Source organism: Panthera pardus, unplaced genomic scaffold (genome assembly GCF_024362965.1).
Source record: "Panthera pardus isolate Hobbes unplaced genomic scaffold, ASM2436296v1 HiC_scaffold_9, whole genome shotgun sequence".
NCBI lineage: Eukaryota > Metazoa > Chordata > Mammalia > Carnivora > Felidae > Panthera > Panthera pardus.
Window position 1 is genome coordinate 5601360 of NW_026527024.1, and position 22442 is coordinate 5623801.

The 22442-nt window shown below is 54.4% G+C and overlaps 1 protein-coding gene across 1 annotated transcript in view; it reads left to right on the forward strand.

The window, feature by feature from the left end:
- RBM33 (RNA binding motif protein 33) overlaps positions 1–17881 on the forward strand; it is a 139080-nt gene extending 121199 nt beyond the window's left edge. The window contains 3 exon segments of the mRNA XM_019424900.2: positions 3467–3655; positions 11007–11095; positions 11436–17881. Coding sequence (XP_019280445.2) covers positions 3467–3655; positions 11007–11095; positions 11436–11484 — 327 coding nt within the window. The 3' untranslated portion in view covers positions 11485–17881.
- Positions 17882–22442: the final 4561 nt, after the last annotated feature.

Below are 22442 nucleotides of genomic sequence, written 5' to 3' on the forward strand. Positions count from 1 at the left end.
TCACGCTCGGCGCATGGTCTGGCTCGGGGCTCGATACCACGAACCGTGAGATCACGGCACGAGCCGAAGTCAAGAGTCGGACCACAGTTTGTTCTCCATAGTTAAGAGTCTGGGGGTATTTGGTCTCTTTTTTTTTTTGCTTCGACTTGTTTTTTAAATTCCACATCTGAATGAAATTGGATGGTGTTTGTCTTTCTCTGACTTACTTCACTTCGCAGAATACTGTCTGGCTCCATCCATGTTGTTGCAGATGGCAAGGTTTCATTCTTTTTGATGCCCGAGTAATATTCCGTGGCACGTATATACACCACACGTTCTTTACCCGTTACTTGGGCTGCTGCCACAGTCCAGCTGTTGTGAACAAGGCTGCAGTAATAAACATTGGGGTGCGTGTATCCCCTCGAGTTAGTGTTTTTGTGTTCTTCGGGTAAATACCCAGTAGTGCTAAATCCTAAGGTCGTTCTACTTTAACTTCTTGAGGACCCTCCGTACTGCTCTCCACGGTGGCTGCAGCGGTTTGCGTGCCCACCGACAGTGCACGAGGGTTTCTTTTACTCCGCGTCCTCGCCAACACCCGTTGTTTCTTGAGGTTTTTTTCTTTAGCCGTCGGACAGGTGTGAGGTCGCGTCTCATTGTGGGTTTGATTTGTATTTCCCTGATGGTGAGTGACATTGAGCATCTTTTCGTGTGTATGTTGTCTTTGGAGAAATGTCTGTTCGTGTCTTGTGTCTTTTTTAATTGCATGATTTGTTTTTTGGGTGTTGAGTTGTATCAGTTCCTTATATATTTTGGATGCTAACCCTTTATCAGGTAAGTCATTTGCAAATATCTTCTCCCATTCTGTAGGTTGCCTTTTAGTTTTATTGATTGTTTCCTTCGCTGTGCAGAAAAATTGTATTTTGATGTAGTCCCAATAGTTTATTTTTGCTTTTGTGTCCCTTGACTCAGGAGACCTATCTAGAAAGATGTTGTTGTGGCCGATGTCCGAGAAATTACTGTCTGCGCTCTCGAAGGATTTTTATGGTTTCGGGTCTCACGTTTAGGTCCTTAATCCGTTTGGAGTGTATTGTCGTGTGTGGTGTAAGAACATGGTCCAGTTTCAATCTTCTGCATGTGGCTGTCTGGTTTTCCCAGCGCCATTTGTTGAAGAGACTGTCTTTTCCCCATCGTATTTTCTTTCCTGCTTTGTCAAAGATGAGTTGACCATATACTTGCGGGTTCATTTCTGGATTTTCTTCTCTGTTCCATTGATCTGTGTGTCTGTTTTTGTGCCAGGGCTTCGGTGTTTCGATGACTACAGCTTTGGAGTGAATCTTGAAATCTGGGCTTATGATACCTCTTCCAGCTTTGCTTTTCCTCCTCAAGGTTGCTTTGGCTGTTTGGGGGTCTTTGGAGGTTCAAATTTTAGGATTGTTTGTCCTAGTTCTGTGACAGATGCTGTTGGTTTTTCCACATGGATTGCATTAACTGTGTAGATTGCTTTGGGTGGTGTAGAGTCTTGAACCATGCATGTCCTTCCAGCCCATGAGCGTGGGATATCTTGTTTCTTTGTGTCTCTGGTTTCTTTATCAGTTTTAAGGTTTGCAGACCACGTGTCCTTCATCTCTTTGTTAACTTTATTCCTGGGTCGTCATTTCTGGCGCAGGTGTAAATGGGACTGATTCCTTCGTTTCTCTTTCTGCTGCTTCATTATTGGTGTACAGAAATGCAGCAGATTTCTGCACATTGATTTTGTATCCGTCGACTTTGCCGAACTCATTTATCAGGTCCAGCAGTTTTTTGGTGGAGTCTTTCGGGTTTTCCATAGAGAGTGTCATGTCATCTGCAGATAGTGAGTTTGACTTCTCTCTCAACTGATTTGGATGCCTTTTATTTGTGGTGTCTGATAGCTGTGGCCAGGACCTCCAGTACTATGTTGAATGACAGTGGTGAGAGTGGACATCCCTGTCTTGTTCTTGACCTTGGGGGAAAGGCTCCCACCAATTCCCTGTTGGCAGTGATGTCAGCTGTGGGGTTTTGATATAAGGCGTTTATTATGTTGAGGTTTGTTCCCTCTAAACATACCCTAAACAGGGTTGTGTTGAGGGTTTTTATCGTGAATGGATGTTGTACTTTGTCACATGCTTTGTCTGCATCTGCTGAAGTGATCGTATGGTTTGCATCCTTTCTCTTGTTGGTGTGATTTACGTGCAGCCTTCGATGTGTTTTCCAGTGTGACTCTGAAATATCCTTTTGTACTTTTCAAACACTCACTTCACGGGAGGACGTTTGCCACCGTCTGCAGAGTGTTAAGAAATGTGGTTTTGGATGCATTTACCTTCTTCTCTGGCCTTTTCTATGATGGAACAGGGGGTCATTTTTGCTCCTTTGTACCCAGACTCTAGGGCAGAATTTGGGGAGGCAGTCTGGAAACCCTGGTACTGTTCAGTCCACCCAGCCGCCTGCATTTCACTGCTGCCCTGAACGGGAGACGCTTCATCGAATTCTCTAGCTGGAAAACAGCAGAGGGGCGCCTGGGGGGCTCAGTCGGTTGAGCGTCTGACTTCAGCTCAGCTCGTGATCTCATGGTTCGTGGGTTCAAGCCCCGCATCGGGCTCTGTACTGACAGCTCGGAGCCTGGATCCTGCTTGGAATCCTCTGTCTCCTTTTCTCTCTGCCCCTCCCCGTTTGTGCTCTTTCTCTCTTTCAAAAATAAACATTAAAAAAAAAAAATGAAAAAGAAAATACCAGAAAGATCAGTTGTCTCCTCTTACTTAAAAGGCCCTGGAATCGTTGGAATAGTGGTTTTGAACCCTTGGCAACTTAAAAAACTGCTAAGGCCTGGGCCCTTCTGTAGACATGTGACTTCTTAACGTGGGTGGGAGTGAGCGCGCGGGCATTGCTGTGGCTTGGATTTTTTGTGGTGTTTGTCGTAAAAGCTGTGTAGATGATTGTGATGTGCAGCAGCTGGGAAGCGACCCCTGCTGACTCTCGCTGGCCCCCTGCCACAGAACCCGCCTTTCGGGTTCTCGGGGTGCCGCACGTAGTCCCGAGGGGACTTGGGGGGCGTAACGTGGCTTGTGGTGGCACCAGTCCCCACTGGCGTGGCCTGGAGTACACTGGGAGATATTTGGGCTCTTGGGCTGTTACGACTAGGCCCAAATAAGTGTCTCAACCCCTCTGATCTTGCTGCTTTGTCTCCAGCACGGTGGCTACACGGGAAGTCACCCACCCGTGCTTGCTGCCGAGATGGGGTCGGACTTAGATGCTCCCGTTTTCTTCTTTTGCCTCCATCCAGATCTGCTGGGTATTCTTTCAGTTAGACATTGAACCCTGCGGATAGTGGATGAAAACCACAGAAAATCCTGTAGCTCGTGGTGTATTTTAATGGATTCCGAGTTGTTTGCTCACTTTTATAACCCTAGTAGCTATTAAAAACGACAGACCAGAGCTTAGAAGTCAAACAGTTAACTCTTGTCGTTGGCAGGTTGTCATGCACGGGAGAGGCCGAGGAGTGGCGGGGGCTGTGGGCCGGGGCCGCCTGATGCCGAACAAGCAGAACCTCCGGGTGGTGGAGTGTAAGCCACAGCCCTGCGTCGTGTCTGTTGAAGGGCTCTCTTCATCCACCACTGACGCCCAGCTGAAGAACCTACTGATGTCAGTCGGACCCATCCAGGTGGGTGTCCTGGCGCCTCTCCCAGGACTCTGTTTTGTCTTGACTCCGGTTCCCTTTGTGTCGGTTACTTCGTGTTAAAATAATACGTTTGAAAAGACATACACCTCTTTTATCCATTTTGCATACTTGAGATCGGAACTTTTGCCGTAGATTATTTGGCAATTTTCAGGTGCTCCGTCATGGAATTTAGGAAATAATTTTGCCAGGTGAACAAATTATTTTCTGGAATTCTTCTATTATCCTAACGTTCACATATGCTCCTGAACATATATACTTTTTGTTCTGTCACACACTTGTGTTCATGATATTTAGAAATTTTTAAAGCATTTAACCTTCCTGACCTTAATTCCCAGAAATAGCGCATGCGTTAACAGCTGTGAAACTTGTTTTAGATTTTATGAACATGAAATAATGTAGACTATATTTTGATCTCGTTATTTTATATTTTTTTAATCGTTTGTTTATTTAGAAAGATTGGGGGTGGGGGGACAGAGAGAGAGGGCGAGAGAGGATCCCAAGCAGGCTCCACCCTGTCAGCACAGAGCCCTGACGCGGGGCTTGAACTCACGAACCATGAGATCGTGACCTGAGCTGAGATCAAGAGTCGGATGCTCAACAGACTGAGTCACCCAGGTGCCCCAGTCTCTTTAAAGGAAGTTAGTTCTAAAAGCTTTAAAGTTCCTGCTGAGCCGGTTGCACATATGTCTCCAGTTGTGCTGTAAACCGAATTCTCCATTCAGATGCCTGGTCTCTGCTGCTTCTACTCGAGGCCTGCAGGTAAACCAGCAGAGAAGTGGGTTGACCTGGTTTTCCTCCGGCCGAGGGTTTCCAGAGCCCTGTGTCGGACCTTTCCCACCAGCGCCTCCCCTCCCCCCAACAGGCGCCATTGGCACCACGGCAGACCCCACGCAGGCAGGATGTAGGGTGTGAATGTCGGGTTTCTGCGTACTTGCTTTCAGGGTATGTTCCAGTCTCTTGCTGCGTGAGCGAGCGGGGGGACATTTTCAGACTAGAGGTGATACAAATAATTTTCAACAGGTCTTAAGTGTCTGATGTTGAGAATTATTAGACGTGAGGAGTAGGGGAAAGCCCTTCCGGAAAGCACCCTGTTCCCGAGGTATCACGGCTTCCACCGTCAGTTTGGGATTTCTGGTGTTTGTGTGTCGTAGTGGAACGTGAGCCAGAAACGCGGGCTTCTGTTTTCAGTGCCGTCCTTACTCCGCAGTGCGGCCAGAGACCCTTGTCACTTACCGGAGGTGTCAGCACTGTGCTCATGGATGGTCCTTCCAGACCGTTAATGACTAATTTGCAGGAACAGACCGACCGGAGGGTTTAGATGCATGAAAATGTGCTTACGCTGGTGTGCGGCTCTCCCACCAATGGTGGTTGAGAATTTGGGGTCCAGGTGCAGGGTCAGGCAGGGAGTCCAGATGTAACAGAGCAGAGCCTAACCTGTGGGATCTGAGGGCCGGCGTTGTCCGGGAGGCTCGAGCTGTGGTCTCACTGCCCCGGTCTCCGCGTGGGCCGGGAGTGATGGCACTGTGCTCTCCACGTGTGCCCGTCAGCATTTGTGGCTTTGCTTCCTCACACGGAGTCTCGATCGTTCTCTGGAGTGTCCTTGACTAAGATGTGGTTTTCAGGACCCACGTCTGAGCAGCGGTGCTATTTGCCTCTCCTCACGCTGGGGGGGGGGTGCGGTGCGGTGGCTGCACCGCAAAAATCAGCTTGGAGCTGATCTGCATTTGGGGCTTATAGTCTCTCGAATGGATTTTTTTTTCTGTTCTGAAAAGGATTCGAGATGATTATGTTACAAAGTTTGATTGTGGGAAGTAAAGCCAGACCAAAACGGCGTTGGATTGTTTGATGCCTTGTTTTAATTCGAAAGTTAGAGAAGTAGGAAGACGAGAGTGAACTTTCTAGGTTACGTCAGTTACTCTTAGAGTGGGGTCTCCGGAAGGTGAGGCCCCCGGTGCCCCTGGGAACTGGCTGTGGCAGGCTGGGCTTCGCGCCCGCGTGAGGCCCATCCCTTCCCCTGGGGACCAAAGCCGGGTGCCCTCCTCTTGCTCGTCTCTATCCCAGAGGATGCTTTTGAGTGGGCCTGTACAGATGTTTAGATACCACGTTCCCAGAATGCCAAGTTTCTTACTGAAAAACTAGTATAACAAGCATCTGCCGGTGTTCGGTAGCTAAAGAACGATACTGATAAGTATACGTTTTAAGAAGACGTTTGTAACGAGAACTGGTTATGGTTTAAACTTGGGTGGGATGGCGCCCGGTAACCCCGGCCTCCTGTGGTCCTGACGGGAGAAGCTTCTGTGTGCGGTGGACTGTGGCGCCACCTCGCGTCCACTCGGTGTAATAGCAGGTGGTGCTGTCCAGAGTAGGAAGGTCCCCTGTTTCTCTGGGCTTTTAAATTAGACTCCTAGGAACCGCATGTGACCTCTGCTCCTTGAGCTGTGGAATCCGAGAGGCTTTGTCAGTGTGGCTCTCGGATTAGCATGTTATTCCCTTCAACGGTACTCACCAGGCTCTCTAGAAAGTCCATTTTAAAGACCTTAATCAACTCGCTATTTCCAGAATGAGGAACAACGTGCAGATCTTGTAGAAGCGTGGCAACCAGAAGGCAGCAGTGGCGTGGGAAGTGTGGTAGCGGGTCCCAGAATCTTGGGGGAGGTGGCGCGTGGCAGCCACAGCCGCAGCATTCCACTCCCGAGCGGGTCCGAGAGACGCGTCTGCCTGGACCCCAGCCCCCGCGAGAAGGGAGCCCGGTCACTGCCAGGCACGCGTGCCCTGTGGGCTGGCGGACACATGTTCCTGCAGCAGTGACCCTGACCTCCCACTCTGTCCTGAGACAGGAAGCCAAGGTAGCTCTTAGATCAGGAAGTAAGGTAGTTAGGACCTCCGTGGCTTTTTTGTGTAATTGCTTTTAGTTCCCCGTTTGCTAGATTGTGCCTCAAATTGTGCTAAGAAGAAAGATTCATTACCCCGTAAGTAAACGTCATGGTGTAAAAACACAAAAGCAGTTTCCTCACCAAGGCACGAGGTTTGAGATCGCTCAGTGAGAGTATGACTGTCCCCTGTCGTGACCCTCCCTGAGGACGAGGCCGGCCAGCGCTGACTCGTGCCCACATGTACCCGGCACCACGCTGTCTCCACCGCCTCCGTCACTCCTGTGTCCTGGCGGTGCCCCGGCTGGGGCCAGAGGGGGAGCACGAGCCATGGGTGTCCTTTGCGGCACAGCCGGGCTGTTGGCGGGGCTCTCTTCTTCGTCTCGAGTCTAGGCCTTTCTGTCGGGCTCTCCACACCCGCCGCCTTGTAACTCTCCCGGTGCCCCGGCCTGAGCAGGCTGGAGGAGATGCATGGCCTCCTCGTCCCCCACGGGGTGGCAGGTGCAAGGGGTGTCTGCCTGCCCCCAGACGCTGCACTTCGGGGCGGCGGGAGTCGCAGGCTGGCGTGGCTGAGCCCCCGTGGGCGGTCGTGCGAGAGCGTGAGCCGCTGTGAAGGAGCGTCCTGTTCCGACCGGCCGCAAGGCCCGGCTGGTGTAGCCAACAGAGTTGGAATCTCAGGTCGTTGGTTCTGAAGTTCAGGACATCGGGGGAGAAGACACGGGTGTGACCACGTGATCTGAAGCCACGATGGAAAGACTGCTTACTAGGGGTCCTCGTCAAGGTCCAGAGAACGCAGCCAGCAGTAACGCCCACGGAAAGAGGACTTCGGGATGGCAGTGTGACAGCACTGGGGGTCTCGGGGGGCCAGCGGGAGGGAAGCCGGCCAGTGCGGGGAGCGGCGGGGGGTCTCAGCACGGAGAGTGGGCACGCGGGGCCCTGGGGAAAAGCGCAGCGCGGGCACTGGACCGAACCCGCGGCGGCAGGTGCATCTGTGAGAGGGTCCTGCGAGGAGCTGGGTGTCGGGCCTGCCTTGTGGCGCACGCTTCCATCGTTGCTGCCGTTTGCCCCTTGGGGCCCCTGTGCCTTGTGGGGACACCGGTCTGCCGCCGACCGGGGGCTCTGGGACCTGCCTCAGCGGGGCCACCCCGGCCGTGTGAGTCACAGCCATGGTGGGGCCTGTGGGGACGCGCTCCTCGTGGCCTGTCGGTGGGGCTGCTCTCAGCACCACTGTTGTCTAAAATTGACCGTCCTGTTCTTGGCAGAAGGCACTTCCCGCGGGTGCTAAGAGCGTCCGGCCGGAGGGGGAGGGACGCCGACACAGATCTTCGGGGCTACGCAACCCTGTTGGCGTCCCCATGGCATTTTGGTTGATCTGAGTTGGCGTCCCCGCGACGTGGTAGTTGATCTGAGCCCGTGGGAGAAGAGGCAGGGTGCCGTGCACACGGACATCCTCCCCGGATGAGACCGCAGGCTGTCGGAGGCCGGGCCGGAGGGGGCTGCAGGGCGTCCGAGCAGGCGGCTCGCAGCCGAGGGTTTCGTCTTGCGTTTTGCTGCTTGAAGGAGCGCGGTCACTCACCGTCAGGACGTGCGGGTGTCTCCCCTCTGAAAACGGAAGCGCATCAGGCCGGAAGTTGGTGCCTTGGCCTTGCCCTCTGAGTGCCAGGGGGGCGCTTGCGGGAGAGGCAGCCGCGGCAGCAGAGCGAGCGTGGGCCCGGAGACGCGGTGCAGCTTCCGGTTTGTTCTGGCCCAGCTAGTGTCTGTGCGGGGCTGTGCCGCTAGCTCGTGCGAGTGCCGCTCTGCACCGTGGAAGCCGGGGAGCACGAGGCGTCCGGCTTCCAGCTTCCGGCGCGGTGCCCACCCCTCTGCTCCCGGTAACGAACTCCTGGAGCTCTCGTTTTCGTAGGTCAGAAATGGCGGGATAGGGACAGTTTCTGCAATTCAGTCTTCTGCCTAGAAGACGTCGTTTGGTTTCTGGAAGAAGGTACGAAAATGTAAATAAAGGACATAACCAGGAAGATTTTAGGACCGTGTTCTCATCGCTTGTGTTGACTGCTTGAGCTCCAGGCCTTTTCCCCGTGAGGAATTGCCGTCTCGTCCGGCACCTCCTCAGACCGAGGTGTAAACTGCTCAGGTCCCAGTGAGTTCTGTCGCATCAGGCGTTTTACCGTTTTGGGTGGTAAGTGGTAAAAATGAAGCTTCGTGCCTTCATTTCATATTGCGAAGTCACCCGGAGGAAATCACCCTAGATACCTGGAAACCTGTTTTTCTGAAAACAAACCAAAAAAACCGTGGTATTTTCAGAAACCCAGATTCCACCTGTGAATTGTACGGTAGGATTAATTATCTGCGGTAGCATCAGCAATTAGTTTTTTCCTGTCTGTTCCTAAAGAACACGTCGTATTTTTAGACGAGGTAGATTTGGGGAAGTTGTTGGGATTCTTGCCTGAGGTCCGCCGCGGTGCCGGCAGCAGCCACCAGGGGGCGCGCACTAGCGAGCGGCGTGGCCGCGGGGCTGCGGGGGAGGGGGGGGGCGCAGACAGGACCAGAGAGCGGGGCCTGGCAGCGGGCCCCCTGCAGGTGCCCGGGGCTGCCTGTGCTCTGAGCGGATGCTTTGGAACCCATTGCAGCGTGCGGCACAGAACAGGCGCGAGCGGGTGGAGGAGGCTGGCCGCTCGGAAGAGAAAGTGGGTCTCTGTGCAGGACTTGTAGGGAGTCCCCCGGGCCAGAGGGGCCACAGTGCCGAGCGTGTCTCCAGGGAAGAGAAGTCACCTGCGTTCGTCCCAGACCAACTACGGCGTTTTGCCGCTGCTCTTAACCCTAGGTGGAACCCTCTAGAAAACCCTGCTTCTGCTTTTATACCCCAGATGAGAGCAGTCTCGTGTTGTCCTGAGCTTGCTGCCTGTGCTCCTGCTGGGTTGGGGGTCCCCACCACCCGCTTGCTGCTCCTCGGCCGCGTGGTCCGCGTGCTCACCTTCCCACCCTGTCATTTGGAGACTTGAGACCGTCCATTTCTTTGTAAACACTGAAAGGTGACTTTTGGGAAAGTGGGTGTTCCATAGAGCTCCCCTAGTTGTGTTGACCGATAGATGTCGTGTGGGTATTAAAACGGAGACTTTTCACTTCGCGTACGGTATACCTTTTTGAGTATTTTTGTGTTCCCACCGTAGATCTTTGATAAATGCTTTACAATTAAACAGCCACATATGCCGCCACTTTTCAGGGTCCCGTGCCTCCATCAGCTGTGTTTTCCGGCTGTCCTACTTCGCTAGACAGCATCTAGACAGGGTGGGTGGCGGCCCCCGCGTCGATTCCTGCTGTGAGCGGGGTCTCGCCTTGGCCGCTACGCGCCTCGCTCTCGGCAGAGTGCCCGGACAGTGTGCAGGACTGCGTGCGGCACCGCAGGCTTGAGAACGATCGGGCCCTTGAGAGTGGGACCGGCTGAGAGACCACACAGGTCTCCTCCTCTGACCTGGGCCTCCCGGATCCTCAGATCCTAAACCCCAAGGCCTCAGGGCAAGCTGGGGGCCCACGTGTGAGTCCCCTCCGTCCAGCACCTTCCTTTCAGACGTGTAAGATTCTCTCTTCACTCGATGGATCCTTTCTGTCTGTCTTCTTCACGAAAGGGTGTGGTTTTCAGCGCAGAGTAGCGGCCTCTGGAATGGTTGCCTTGGCTCCGAAGGTTTCATTGAAGATGTCACTTAGTAATCGAGTGTCTAAGTACAGAATGTGATCAGACTGTGCTGACGGCCGCCACTGGCGAAGCTGTCCCTTGCTGTGGGTAGCTGGAGGTGTGAAAGCCTCCTTGGTTTACCCCAGTGGTAATTGTGGGGTCCCCCTGCAAAACAGCAGTTTCCTCCTGTGTGATGTAATATTGCTTTAAAAAAAAAGATCAGTGAGGGTCTCATAGAAAATTGTGTGGCAGGAAGGTGTGCAAACGGGGGGTGACTCTCCAGAAGTGTGTGTCATTGGGCCTCACAGGGAGGGTTGAGGGAGAAGATTGAGTGACTCATGTGGCCGGATGATGCCAGATCCTGACACCAGACTGGGGGGTGGCGGGGGGGGGGTACACTCATGGGAATGGCTTTTGGGGACAGATTCTCTGGATCAGGGAGGAAAAATTGCTAGGGGGATAGTTTCCTTTAGTGATCCAAGTGTCAGCCTGGACTCGTATTTTATATTAAAGCTGATGTATAAATATGCTGGGTTTTGTTTTAAGCATATACAACATGAAATTAAAGTGTTTCTCAGGGCGCCTGGGTGGCTCAGTGGGTTGAGCATCTAACTCTTGATTTGGGTTCAGGTCATGATCTCAGGGCTGTGGGATCGGGTCCCGCCTCTGGCTTTGTGCCGAGCGTGGAGTCTGCTCAAGATTCTTTCTCCCTCTGCCCCTCTCCCCCCTCTCACTCTCTAAAATTAAAAAAAAAAAAATTTTTTTTAATATTTCTCTGTTTTCTTCCCTCTAGAGTTTACAGATGCTTCCCCAGCAACGGAAAGCCATAGCTAAGTTCAAGGAACCGGCTCATGCGTTAGCATTTCAGCAGAAATTCCACAGGTAGCCTGGATATTCCGTGGTCGGGGTGACGGTGGGAGCGGGCGGGAGAGCCTCCCCGCTGTGGTTTGCTCTCCAGCAAAGCAGCCGTGGTTTCACACGTGTGTGCGCCCACCTGCTGTGGTAGAAACGCGCCAGTAATGCGTGCCGAGCGCAGACAGCGTGCCCTTCCCCTCGTGCAGTGTGGGGCATTGGCTCCCGGGTTTTGCCTTGATCTGTGTCTGCATTTTTATGGAGTTGTCATCTGTCGGGACCTACTATCCTAGTTTTCCCATACCTTGGCGACCTGACCGCTCATCTGTGGCGCTCGGTCGGCGTTGACTGTTTCTTTCCCTCTCCGCAGGCACATGATAGATTTGTCCCACATAAACGTGGCCCTGATTGTTGAGTGATCTCTAGCAGGAGCCGCCGACCCGACACGGAACACTCGCTGTGGGATTTCTTCAGGGAAGCCGCGGCGCACACCCCCACGAGCACGGCCTCTCGGCGCACAGTCTTGCGTAACTGTTGTCCGGAGAGCGGCCGGCCCGGCGTGGACTCCAGCAGAGCCGGACTTGGGGACGTGGCGGCCTGGGCTCCGGTGTTAACACGCTCCCCGTTCTGTTGTCACCACAGAGAACTACACTTTCCGGTTTCTTTTGTTTTCAAAGTGCTTACGATGCATGTAGCCCTTGTTCTTCGTGATCGTGCTGTGTGACCGATCACAGTGACTTAGGTTCAGGAAGGGACGTTAGCGCCACAAATTCTGAGTAGTTTCCACAGCAAAGAACACTTGATAATGGTTGCACCCATCTTCAGTGCAGGCTAGACAAGGGTCTTCCCAGCCGAGCGGAACCGCGCTGTCCTCTCAGAAAGCCCTCACGAGGCTCTTGGAAGCACGTAGATTAAAATTTGGGTGATGGTGACGGGCAGCCGCGTGTCCTGGAAAGCAGGACGTGAGGGCGGTTGGGAGTGATGCCCATTGTGTGGCGGATTCTGCTTCTTGTAAATACTCCAGAAGCACCAGCTGCGTGTTCCTAGTCGCGGAGGGGACTCCCCACCCCTCTGTCCACTCTTCCCCAGTAAGGCAGCAGTCCTGGCAGGCCCCGCCGTGTCTCCCTGGGCCTAGAGAGGGCGCCTGTGGCGCCGTCACCTCGCAGCCCTTCCGGAGCCCCGCCAGGTGGGTCGTGTTGCACATCTACCCCGTGAGGCAGAGGCAGGGGGACTCGGCCCGGCCCCGTGTGGTTTGTTCCTCTTTGTAAATGTGGCCCGAAGCAGCATATTCGTGTCCCTGGCTCTGTGACATACAACATTCTTCGGGAACTTGGTTATCATTGCTCTGATTAACTTTTTTTTTTTTTTTTTGAAGGCCTTTTGAGTAGGGCTGTGCTGCCCTTGAGCAGTATGTGCTGGCGAGTTGCCCCTCGTGGGGTGTGGTGTGAGGGATGGCTGTCCTCCCCAGACCGTGCAGCCCAAAGTGAAATTGAAATGTGTTCATGTGGCCCCGAACCTGCTTGAGGAGTTCTGGGTAGGCTCGTTTAGGTGAGACTCTTCCTTCCCGTAAAGCAACGTTTAGTACAGTTCATTCCGGTCAAGTCTTTAAAAAAGTGCCTTATTGTATTTCTGCTCAAGAACGAGTTTCACCGTTTGGGGTTTATACTAACGTGGACCTGAACTGTTTGAGCAAGTAACAGATACTAAGGCATACTCAGACTTTTTAGCTGTGTTTTATACCTGAGATTTCACGGCAGGTTTAGTCATAGAATTAGAGGAAATAGGAGCCTGCCGCCTCCAGATGCCACCGGTCAGCCCCGCGGGGACCAGCTCGAAGCCCCGGAGCCCCCGCCGCCAGGCACCCTCCCTCCTCTGAGCCTTCGCGTGGGGGCTGAGACCCAGGCCGCGTGAGCCTGTGTCGTGTTTGCACAGGTGAAATTTTATATTTTTTGCAACTTCAGTTGCCCGAACTGGAGGGGAGTGTTCAGACCCCGTGAGGCTTTCTGTGGCGAGGGTTCTAAGTGGCATCCCGCGATAGGAGGAGGCCTGGAGGATGAAGGTGGGTGTCGGCGGCTGCATTTCAGAAGGTGTAGGTGCCAGGAAGCGAACGGGCACTCCCGGGGTGCACCCCCCAGCTGAGGCGCCTGGCCGCCTTGTTCCAGAAAGCCCCTGACTCAGCTGCGCCAGGCCTGCCGTGGTGCTCCAGGGGAGGGTCCGCACAGTCCGTGCCCCGTCCCTACCCTCGGTCGACACGCACGTCCTGTCCGCTGTTGTCACAGGGAGAGACGGATGTGTTCGTGTGTTTAAAAGCGTAGTTTATTTGGCTCAGTCCACAGAGAGCTGCGTTGAAGCAACGAGCTTGACAGCCTGCTAGTTACGACACATCCAGACCCCTTGCCGGTGCCGGGCAGTGGGAAGGCTTTCAGTTGACGGACTTGCTTTTTATCACCAAGAACCAACTGATGCAATAAAACGAGCTTAAACATTTTTTTACCATTTTCTGAAATAGTCTGAGTGTGCCGTATTGTCTCTGGAAAGTAGGCACATAACGAAGAGCTTTTTCCCTAGTTAGTGATGAGAAGTCATCAGTCCTGCGTGGGCACCGCTGTTCAAGACCTGGTGGTGACATTAAGGTCTGCTTTTGGCCTTGTCCGAGGACGATTCGGGCGCCATGGGACATGTGTGTCTGTTAACTGTCTACACACATGAGCCTTCTCTTGATGTGGTGTTCTTGAAAGCCTTTGGCCGCGGGGAGCTGGGCCTTCGTAAAGCCCTGGTTAGAATGGCCCCGTGCGCCCGGCCGTTGGCAGTGGCCGCAGTGAGTGCCGGCCGGCCCGGAGCAGAGGCTTGGTTTCCTTCAAGGGAGCTGCGGAAGGGAAAGAAGCAGAATTAGAAAGTAACGTTATTTCCATTCTCGGTGCGCTTTTCGCAGTGAAATCAGACCACCATAAGCCGAACCCTTTTGGAAGATCTGTTGCAACCATTATCTTTGTTCTTTATTTATCATGCATTTAAAATGACATGCAGAAGCATTTAACGTACTATGTAAATATGGACCTTTTAAAATTAAAATGTTAATTGGAAACGCTTTCAATTCAGCAACAGTCTTAGCTATTTGTTAGTTCTTTTGTGTTGTCTTTCCAAAGTTAAATGGATACCGTTCCATAATTGTTGATGTGTCTGTGTGTATATCCGATTTTTATAAAGATGGTAGTTAAGTCACTACATGTATCCTGACCTGTGTATTATTTGTTTCCAAATCCAGGAAGCTTAAAGTCAGTAAATACCGCTGTATCGCGTAAGGTAAATACAGTAGGTGACTATGTGGACCCAAGGTACCTTTTCCTTTTACATTGTCTTGTTTTGATTTTGTGCTGTAACATAAGATCACTTAGCCGCTTATCTGAGCATAACCTTGCATTACCGTTGGTCTGGCCACTTTTGTTAAGTCCTTATACTGATAATTCTAAGGGAGAAATCCTGTCTCTTTTTACCAGAACAAATGTTGAGGGTCCCCCCTCTTTCTGGACAGGCAGCGTCCTACGTAGGTGTCTGTGCCCTTCCCAGTGGGGAGCGGGCAGGGTGGCGGGGGGGGGGAGGGGCTTCATCATAACTACTTTTTATTTGAGTTGTTCTTCTCTTGATTTGTAACAACCCTGGATAAACCGTTGTTTACGCCCGGTTCTGTAGCGTTGCTAAGTTGTGACAGAGCTTGGATCCTGCGCCCAGGGGGCTTTTTTCAAAGAGCGTTTTGCTTAATTTGTAAACGGAAGACTGTTGCTGGAGGAGATTGGGAGAGGTGTCTCGGGTGGAGGGGAGAGGGGAGCAGGGGGCCTGGGACCGGGAAGAGAATTTTGCAGAATGAAGGAGTTGTACAAAGTATAATGAACTTCTCACACACTGACTCTTTTCAGAGGAGTCAGCTGGTCGAGCCGAGAAGCATGCGGGAGGGTGGGCTCGTGGATGGCTCTCGCTGGGGGACAGGAGGGCACCCGCCCAACAGGGAGGTCACCTTTCCGCGGGAGGGCCTTGAGCCCTTCCTCAGGAGCGGCCCTCGGAGGTACAGAGATGCCCCGAGGCAGGGCCTGGCTCAGAGGGGTTGTTTGCAGAACCTGTCTGTCACTTCCGTTCTTGTTTTCTTAAATTTTCTTTCGGCTTGTTGTGGTTTTTTGTTTTGTTCTTTTCTTTTTTTTCTTTTTTTCTTTTTTTGCTGTCTTTGTTTTTAATTTCTTTGTTATTTAATTGAAGGTAAGCTCCACGCGCTTCTAGACCACTGGACTGACAGGGACCCTGTTGCGGGCGGTTGGGTTCTGGTGGAGGTCTGGTGCCCAATGCCCGGCGCGCTCCCCGCTCGGTTCCCTAGAGAGCCCGCGTGTCCGCCTGTCAAGAAATGCATCCCCAGTCGGGCCGGTGCTGCCCTCAGCAGATGGCTCTGGGCTCCTTTGCTGTCATACTGGCCTGCTCAGAGTCATTTTTAATTTCCCCTCCCTTCCTGCTTGTAGGATTGTTCTGGCTTCACATATTCACTGTTAGACCTGATTTTATTTCCCTGTAGTCAGGTTGAGTGCCCCCCCACCCTTGTCTGTTTATTTGGTGTTGGGGGTGGGGGGGGCTTGTGAAAGGTAGCCTTGGTTCTTTACCAATTTTTAAGAGACTTTATTCTAAAAGGGAATCCCTGACGGGTGGGGCGGATGATCGCTGCCGGGTGGGCAGACAGCCCTGTCCCCCCCGTGAAGGAAGCCACAGGAGCTGAGATCGCTTAGGGGAAAGTGTAGGTATTTTACTGTATTTAATGAGCATTTCAATTAACCTTTTCACCTATTTTTAAAACTTGTGAATGGAGTGTTATTTTGGACATTGGTAAATATGAACTCTCCAAAGGCGGTTAGCCTTGATTTACTGCTAAATCCTAAGGATTATTGTGTAAGGTTTTTTTGCAACCTATTTAATCTTCATCATTTAAAGCGCCCGTGGTTTTGTGTCCTAGAACCAAAGCAGAACTCGCTGATTCATATTGGATCCCAGGTATACCTTCTTCTGGTAGCGTATGGTTGGGAAGGATCATTGGTTTTACACGCTGTAACCTGCCTTTTCTAGAGAATGTTTTTAAAACTCTTAACTCTCTCTCCCCTGTGCCGGGTTTTGGTAGGAAGGCTTCTCGTCAGGACAGGCAGGTAGAGCAGGCGTCTTCAGTGAGGACTTTTTTCCCTTTTATTTCTGACCAACTAAAATGTAAAAAGACCGTGTTGGTGTTTTGCTGTGTTTTATTTTACTGATTTTAAAACGTACCTAGAAAAATACAGGCCCTTTAAAAAGAAACAACGTACCTTTAAATTCTGAGTACGTTGCACAGACTGGACAGGTACGCTATTTTTTAATATATTCTGTATTTAGTGGTTTTATATACCCTAGAGAGTAGACCTTGACATTCTTGCAGCATGCTTTCTTTTCAACTACTTTTTATCTTAAGGGCACACGTAGTGGAAGCTGATTTTTAAAGGCCTGTTTACATTTTATACACTCTGCAGCGTTGTCTTAGACCATACGATTTAGGGGTTTCTAACAACACACACAGCGCACTCACACCCTCAGCCGAGAGCTAGTGGACCGTTTGGTTTTTTTGTAATTCGTCTTTGCTTTTCGCAGGCATGGGGGCCAGGAGTGCTTTTCCTCTGTGAGGATTCTAACTCTCTGTCTTCGCCTTTAATGCCACCCTTTAATTTTCAGGTTCGACAGCAGCCCAGCCCGCAGCCTTTGCATTCCGAGCGGGTTCCCGTGTGGGGCGTCTCCGTCCTTTTGTGGCGTTGCCGCCCCCTACCCCCTCCCCGGGGGCTCCGGAGCAGTGGCCTCCTGCCTGCCCACCCCCCCCTTTCCTGTTCTCTTGCACCTTCCTCGCCCAAACCCCTCTAGCAGCCACCACAGGGAGCTTCTTCCCCATTCTGGAAAATCACTTTCTCCGCCTTCCTCCTCTCTGGATGTCCTCACCCTCCTCCTACCCACCTGCCTTTGGCCACGGACCTGTGCTTTGCTGACGGTGCTCTATTCTTACTCCTCTGTCTGCTCTTAACGTTTAGAATTCCTCCTTGGGGGTGGGGGTGCGAGGCGGCCGTGAACATTTTTGCACGGCGTTGGCGTTCGACTGCGTCACCCCCTTTGCTTTGACAGGTTTTCCCTCCCGCTTTGTTCCTGCAGGTCTCTGCTGGAGAGAATAACGTCCGGATTCTGTTACTTTGCAGTGTGACCTTGCGGGAGCCTGTGGCGCCCCGCGATGCCGGCGTCCTGCCGCCCGCGGGGAGCGTGCGATTAACCACCCCTTTGTTTTCACCCCTGCTTTTACAGGACCTCTTGTGCATGAGTCAGTGTTAGTTGTAGCGCGCCCATTTTTCCACTGGAAGCGGCGGCCCGTTTGACCCCGTGTCACTGCTCCCGCTGTGATCCTTCCTAACCGTAATGCGCACGCGCTGCCGAGCTGGCCCGCGCCAGCTCCCGGGTGGAGCCTGACGCTGTGTCTGTCGGGAGTGCGTTGGGAGTTCAGAGACCGGCTCGCGACCGAGTTGCTTCCCTGTGGGTTGCCTGCCTCACGTGTTCTGCCCAACACTGCACTTGCCCTTGTGGGGAAGGACGTCGCCTCGCTTTGCCCCGTCTCGCTGTGCGCTGATCACTGTGACGCTTTATCAGGAATCTGTGTGAGGAACACTGGTGACATGGTTGGAAAAATGTATTGTGTGTATCATTTGTGTGACTCCGTACGGAGGCGTGTCTCGAACTGTGTTGTAATTGGAAAGATGTGTTAATAAACTGCCTCGCGGCCTCTGCTTTGGTGCTCCGGTGTCTCCTTTGCCTCGCCGCCCACGCCTGGTCCGTCCCGCGTCCCCGCCGTGCGGACGGCCAGCCTTCGGCCCTCCCGCGGGAGACCGGGCTGGTGTTTCCCCCGAGGAGTGGGGGTGTCCCCAGCGCGCCCCCCCCCCCCACGCCACGCGCGCCCCCTCTGCTGCAGGCATCGGCTGGGAAACAGGATCTTGCCAGCGGACCCACGGGAGGGTCCGAGGGTCCGGCTTGTCCTCACCCACACTCTGTGGTCCGCAGGAGTCGGAACAGACTCGACAAAAACAAACAGCTTGTTTGGCTCTATTGGAAGTTTGGAAGGGGGGGGGTATTTTCTTTTTACGTTTTTCAAAAAAAATTTTAACGTTTATTTTTTGAGAGACCGAGATAGAGCACAAGCAGGGGAGGGGCAGAGAGAGAGACACACACACACACACACACACACACACACACACACACACACACACACAGAATCCGAAGCGGGCTCCAGGCTCCGAGCTGTCAGCACGGAGCCCGACCGACGTGGGGCTCAAACCCACAAACCGTGAGGTCATGACCTGAGCCAGAGTTGGATGCCCGACCAACCGAGCCACCCCCCCCCCCCTTTTTACATTTTTTAAACCATTATGAATGATTTTTACATCTCTTCAACATTGGTGCTCCGATGCTAATCATTAACACCCAGGGTGGAGGTTACCGGTCACCCCCAGGATGATGCCTGTGACACTCTGGTTTGGGGTCCCCCAATGCACATTGTTGGGCATCCGTTTTCCATCGAATGTGTCATCCGAGTTTTCCATGTTGCTACGAATTGCTACGAATTGCTCCGAATTCCTGGTCTGAAAACGGGGGTACTTGTAAAATATCCCCCCACCCCGCCGGTTTGGAGAAGGAACACCTCCCCCACCCCCTCCAACCCCGCCCCCATCTCCGCCCCCACCCCTGGCTGGTCTGGGACAGGCCAGGCTCTCCCTGGCGGGGGCCCTGCACTAGAGTCTCGTGGGATTCTGGCGGGTGGCACTGGCACCACTCCTCGCCTGTTGAGACCCACCTTTCTGGTCTGTGGGGAGGGGGCTTACCTTGTGATGAAGGAGCAAAATGGTACTGGTGACCCGTGACACCGTGCCGGCTCTGTCAGCCCCTCAAGTTGGCCGAGGTCTTCGTGCCCTTCCTGGGACACAAGAAAACGGCCTGTGTCCCTCTTAGAGGGACCGTCCCTCTCCAGCCGGGACCACCTGCTGCGGGACTTCAGGTCTAGGTCTTTCTCTCGTTTCCCCTCCGCGTGGGACCTACTCGAGTTCCAGTGACGAAGGCCAGGCACGGAACGGATGGACGCGGTGTCCCCACAGGCAGGTGCGGGGGCAGGTGGGCGACAGGGGACGGGGGTTGGGGAGGGAGGGAGGGCAGCGGAAGGGCCTTGGCTCCTGCCCGAGCACCAGCCAGGCCTCGCTGACAAAAGTGTTACCTCTGAAGACACCTAGGGACGGACTTTATCACCGTTCTCCCGGATGGGAGGGATGCGTGGGAGGAGGCCCGAGTTTGGTTCTGGGTGAAAAGGAAAGGTAAGCGAAGAGGCAAACTTGGGGGAAACGGGAGGAAGGGACAGCACAGGTCCACATGTTTGATTAATTTCTCAGATCTGACTTCCTGGAGTTTTTAAGCCCAAATCAGAATCTGAGGAGGCAAAAACCATTTTTTCTTCCATTTTAATCCGTATCCCGTGGGTACGTTGTTCTTTGTCTGAAAGCTGGCGTTTGCTGTGAGGGGCGGGAGCCCTGCATGGAAACCTCTAGGCGCAGGTGGGCGGTGGGCTCCCCGGACCCGGGAGACGCCGGGCAAAAGGGCGCTCCTCCCGAGAAAGTTTCCGGCTCCACACTTGGTCGCCCGGGGAGGGTGTTTGTGCCGGGGTGAGAGGCCACGGGTGGGGTGTCACCGATGTCTGGAATTCAGGGTGCGTGGGGAGTGCCAGCGGGCCTGGAGTTGGGGGCCCGGGGGCGGCTGTGGGCCGAAGGAGTGATGGAACCAGGGTCAGCAGGTGGGTGGGACAGGGGGGTCGGCAGTGGGGGACCAGCGTTGGTGCAGGGGGCGCTGGGGAGGGGAACTGGGGGGGCGGTGCAGCGGGGGTGCAGTCGGGATGAGAGGCCGGCCCGGGGGGCTGCACAGAGAAACCCCACCTGAGCTCGGGAGGTGGTGCCACGGGAGGGGCTGCGCTGGGCCCGCACCCTCCTCCCGCGAGTCCCCGATGGTGCCGGGCTCCTGGGCCAGCAGCCGGCTCGGAGACCCCCGCCGCGCCCGAGGAGGCCCCTCGGCCTGCTTACCCAGCTGGAGGGTCCGCAGGCCGGGAACACGGCTGCCTTTCGCCCTTGCCGCCCGATGGCCTCGGGCTCTGGGGTGACCCAGAGGTGGCCCTCCTCTGTCCTCCGGGAACCTGGCCTGAGCCCCCACATCCCTGCGGGAAGCGGAGGTGAGACGGTAGCACCCCGCTCCCCACCCGAGCTGCCGTCTGTGGAGGCTCAGGCCTCCCCACTGGCCGACCTGGCTCGCTTCTTTCTCCATTACTTCCGTCATTTCCGCAATACAGTCTTCTTTTAAAAAATATACTTTTGTACATTTTTGATTTTAGCGAAAGTGCATGATCGGGGAGGGGGGCAGCGGGAGAGAGAGAGAGCAAGAGAGAGAGGCTCTCAAGCAGGCTCCACGCCTAGCATGGAGCCCGACGTGGACCTCGATCTCACAACCCTGCGATCTTGACCTGAGCTGAAATCGAGTCGGACGCTCAACCAACTGAGCCACTCAAGGCACCCCTACAATGGGGTCCCTGCGAGATGGGGACCCCCTCTCCCCCTCCCCCTTGTGAGCTGTCCAGGCCCAGGCCCCCTGCTGACATTGTCATTGCCAGGAAGCAGCCCGGTGGGTGGCCGTGCGTCTCAGGGCTGTGCGCCTCCTGGGACCCCAGCCGTCCCCAGGCTCGAGGCCCGCGATCCTTCTCCCTCTGCAGGGCCCCCCCTTCAGCACCCCCTCGCCCTTCTCGCCCAAGATCCGTCTTCTGGGGTCACTGCTGACCATCTCCTTGACAGCCTTGCATTTTCTTTTCCCCTGGAACTGGTGCTCGTCTGAAAACTCTGAGTCCCCATGATCCTGGGCTTGCATTGCAGCTGGAGACCAGAGTTGGACACATAGGCAACCGTGCGGCCTGGCCTGCTTTGAGCTCTGATGGCCCCGAGGGCTGCCGGGAGATCCTCCGTTGCCGTCAGGCTCCCGGGGAGTGTTTCCTGTCTGCTGTCCACACTGTCGACGGCGTCCCCTCTGCTCTTTCTCAGACACCCCGTGGCCTCCCCACGCGTTACTCCCAACAGGAGAGCTCAGGGAAGGGCGTCCCCGCCACCGCAGGCCGGCCCCCCCACCGGTACTGCACCCCCTTCTCCCGCCTGCTGAACACCGGCTCCCCAGAAGTCTCTCCTGAAGGTTTCCTTCCGAGGCGGACCTGTCCCACGTGCGAACCAACATGCGGTCAGAGCCTCCCTGCGCTTCGTGACCACCTTCAGCTGCTTGCACGATGCTGTCCCGCTTTGTGCGAAACTCACTGAAAAAGCTGTCTTTCTTTTCTTCTGTCTCCCATGTTCTCTCTAACATCTCTCTTGAGGGGCGCCTGGGTGGCTCAGTCGGTTAAGCGTCCAACTTACGACGGGTCATGATCTCACGGTTCGTGGGTTCGAGCCCCATGTCGGGCTCTGTGCGGACAGCTCGGAGCCCGGAGCCTGCTTTGGATTCTGTGTCTCCCTCTCTCTCTGCCCCTCCCCGCCCCATCTCTCTCTCTATCTCTCAAAAATAAACATTTAAAAAGAATAAAAAAATAAATAAAATCTCTCTTGAATCCACACCAGCCTGGTTTTTGAACCCAGCCCAGGTCGGGCGGCTGCGTTCCTCTCCCCGGTCGCTCCCGACAGGACCCCAGGCGGTCCCGGGGCTCTAAAGGTCAGCTGCAGGCCGGCGAGTCCCCCACTCGACCCTGCCCCGCACCTCCCCTGAACGGGGCTCCAACCTCCCTTTCTGCTTGGGTGCCTAGCAGGCGTTTCGGACTCCCTGCCGAGCTCCGAGCCCCGGGTCCTTCCCTCAGTCTCCCCCCATCCCAGTAGATGGCAGCCCCTTCCTTAAGGACGCCCCAGCCCCAGGCTTTGGGGTCAGCGGCACCGCCTACTAACAAGCACACCGGTTGCCGGGCCATCCCGGTCTTCCAAGAGCGTCTAGAATCTCCCGGCTCCGCCGAGACCACCCTGGCGAAAGCCACCGAAGCCTCCCACGCGGGGGCTGAGCCGGCCTCCACGGGGCTTCCCGTGTCCTCCCTGCCCTCCTGCTCTCAGGCACCAGACGTCAGCCGGAAGGATCCCGTAAAATACAAGATCACTGCGTTCGGGGCGCTCCGGAGGCCTCTCGTCTCACTTGAATAAAATAAAAATGCCTAAAAGGCAGAGCACGGGGACCGCCATCGACAGCACCGCAGGGGCGCCGGTGGCGGCAGGTGCCCGTGCGAGGAGCAGGTCGCAAGGTGCAG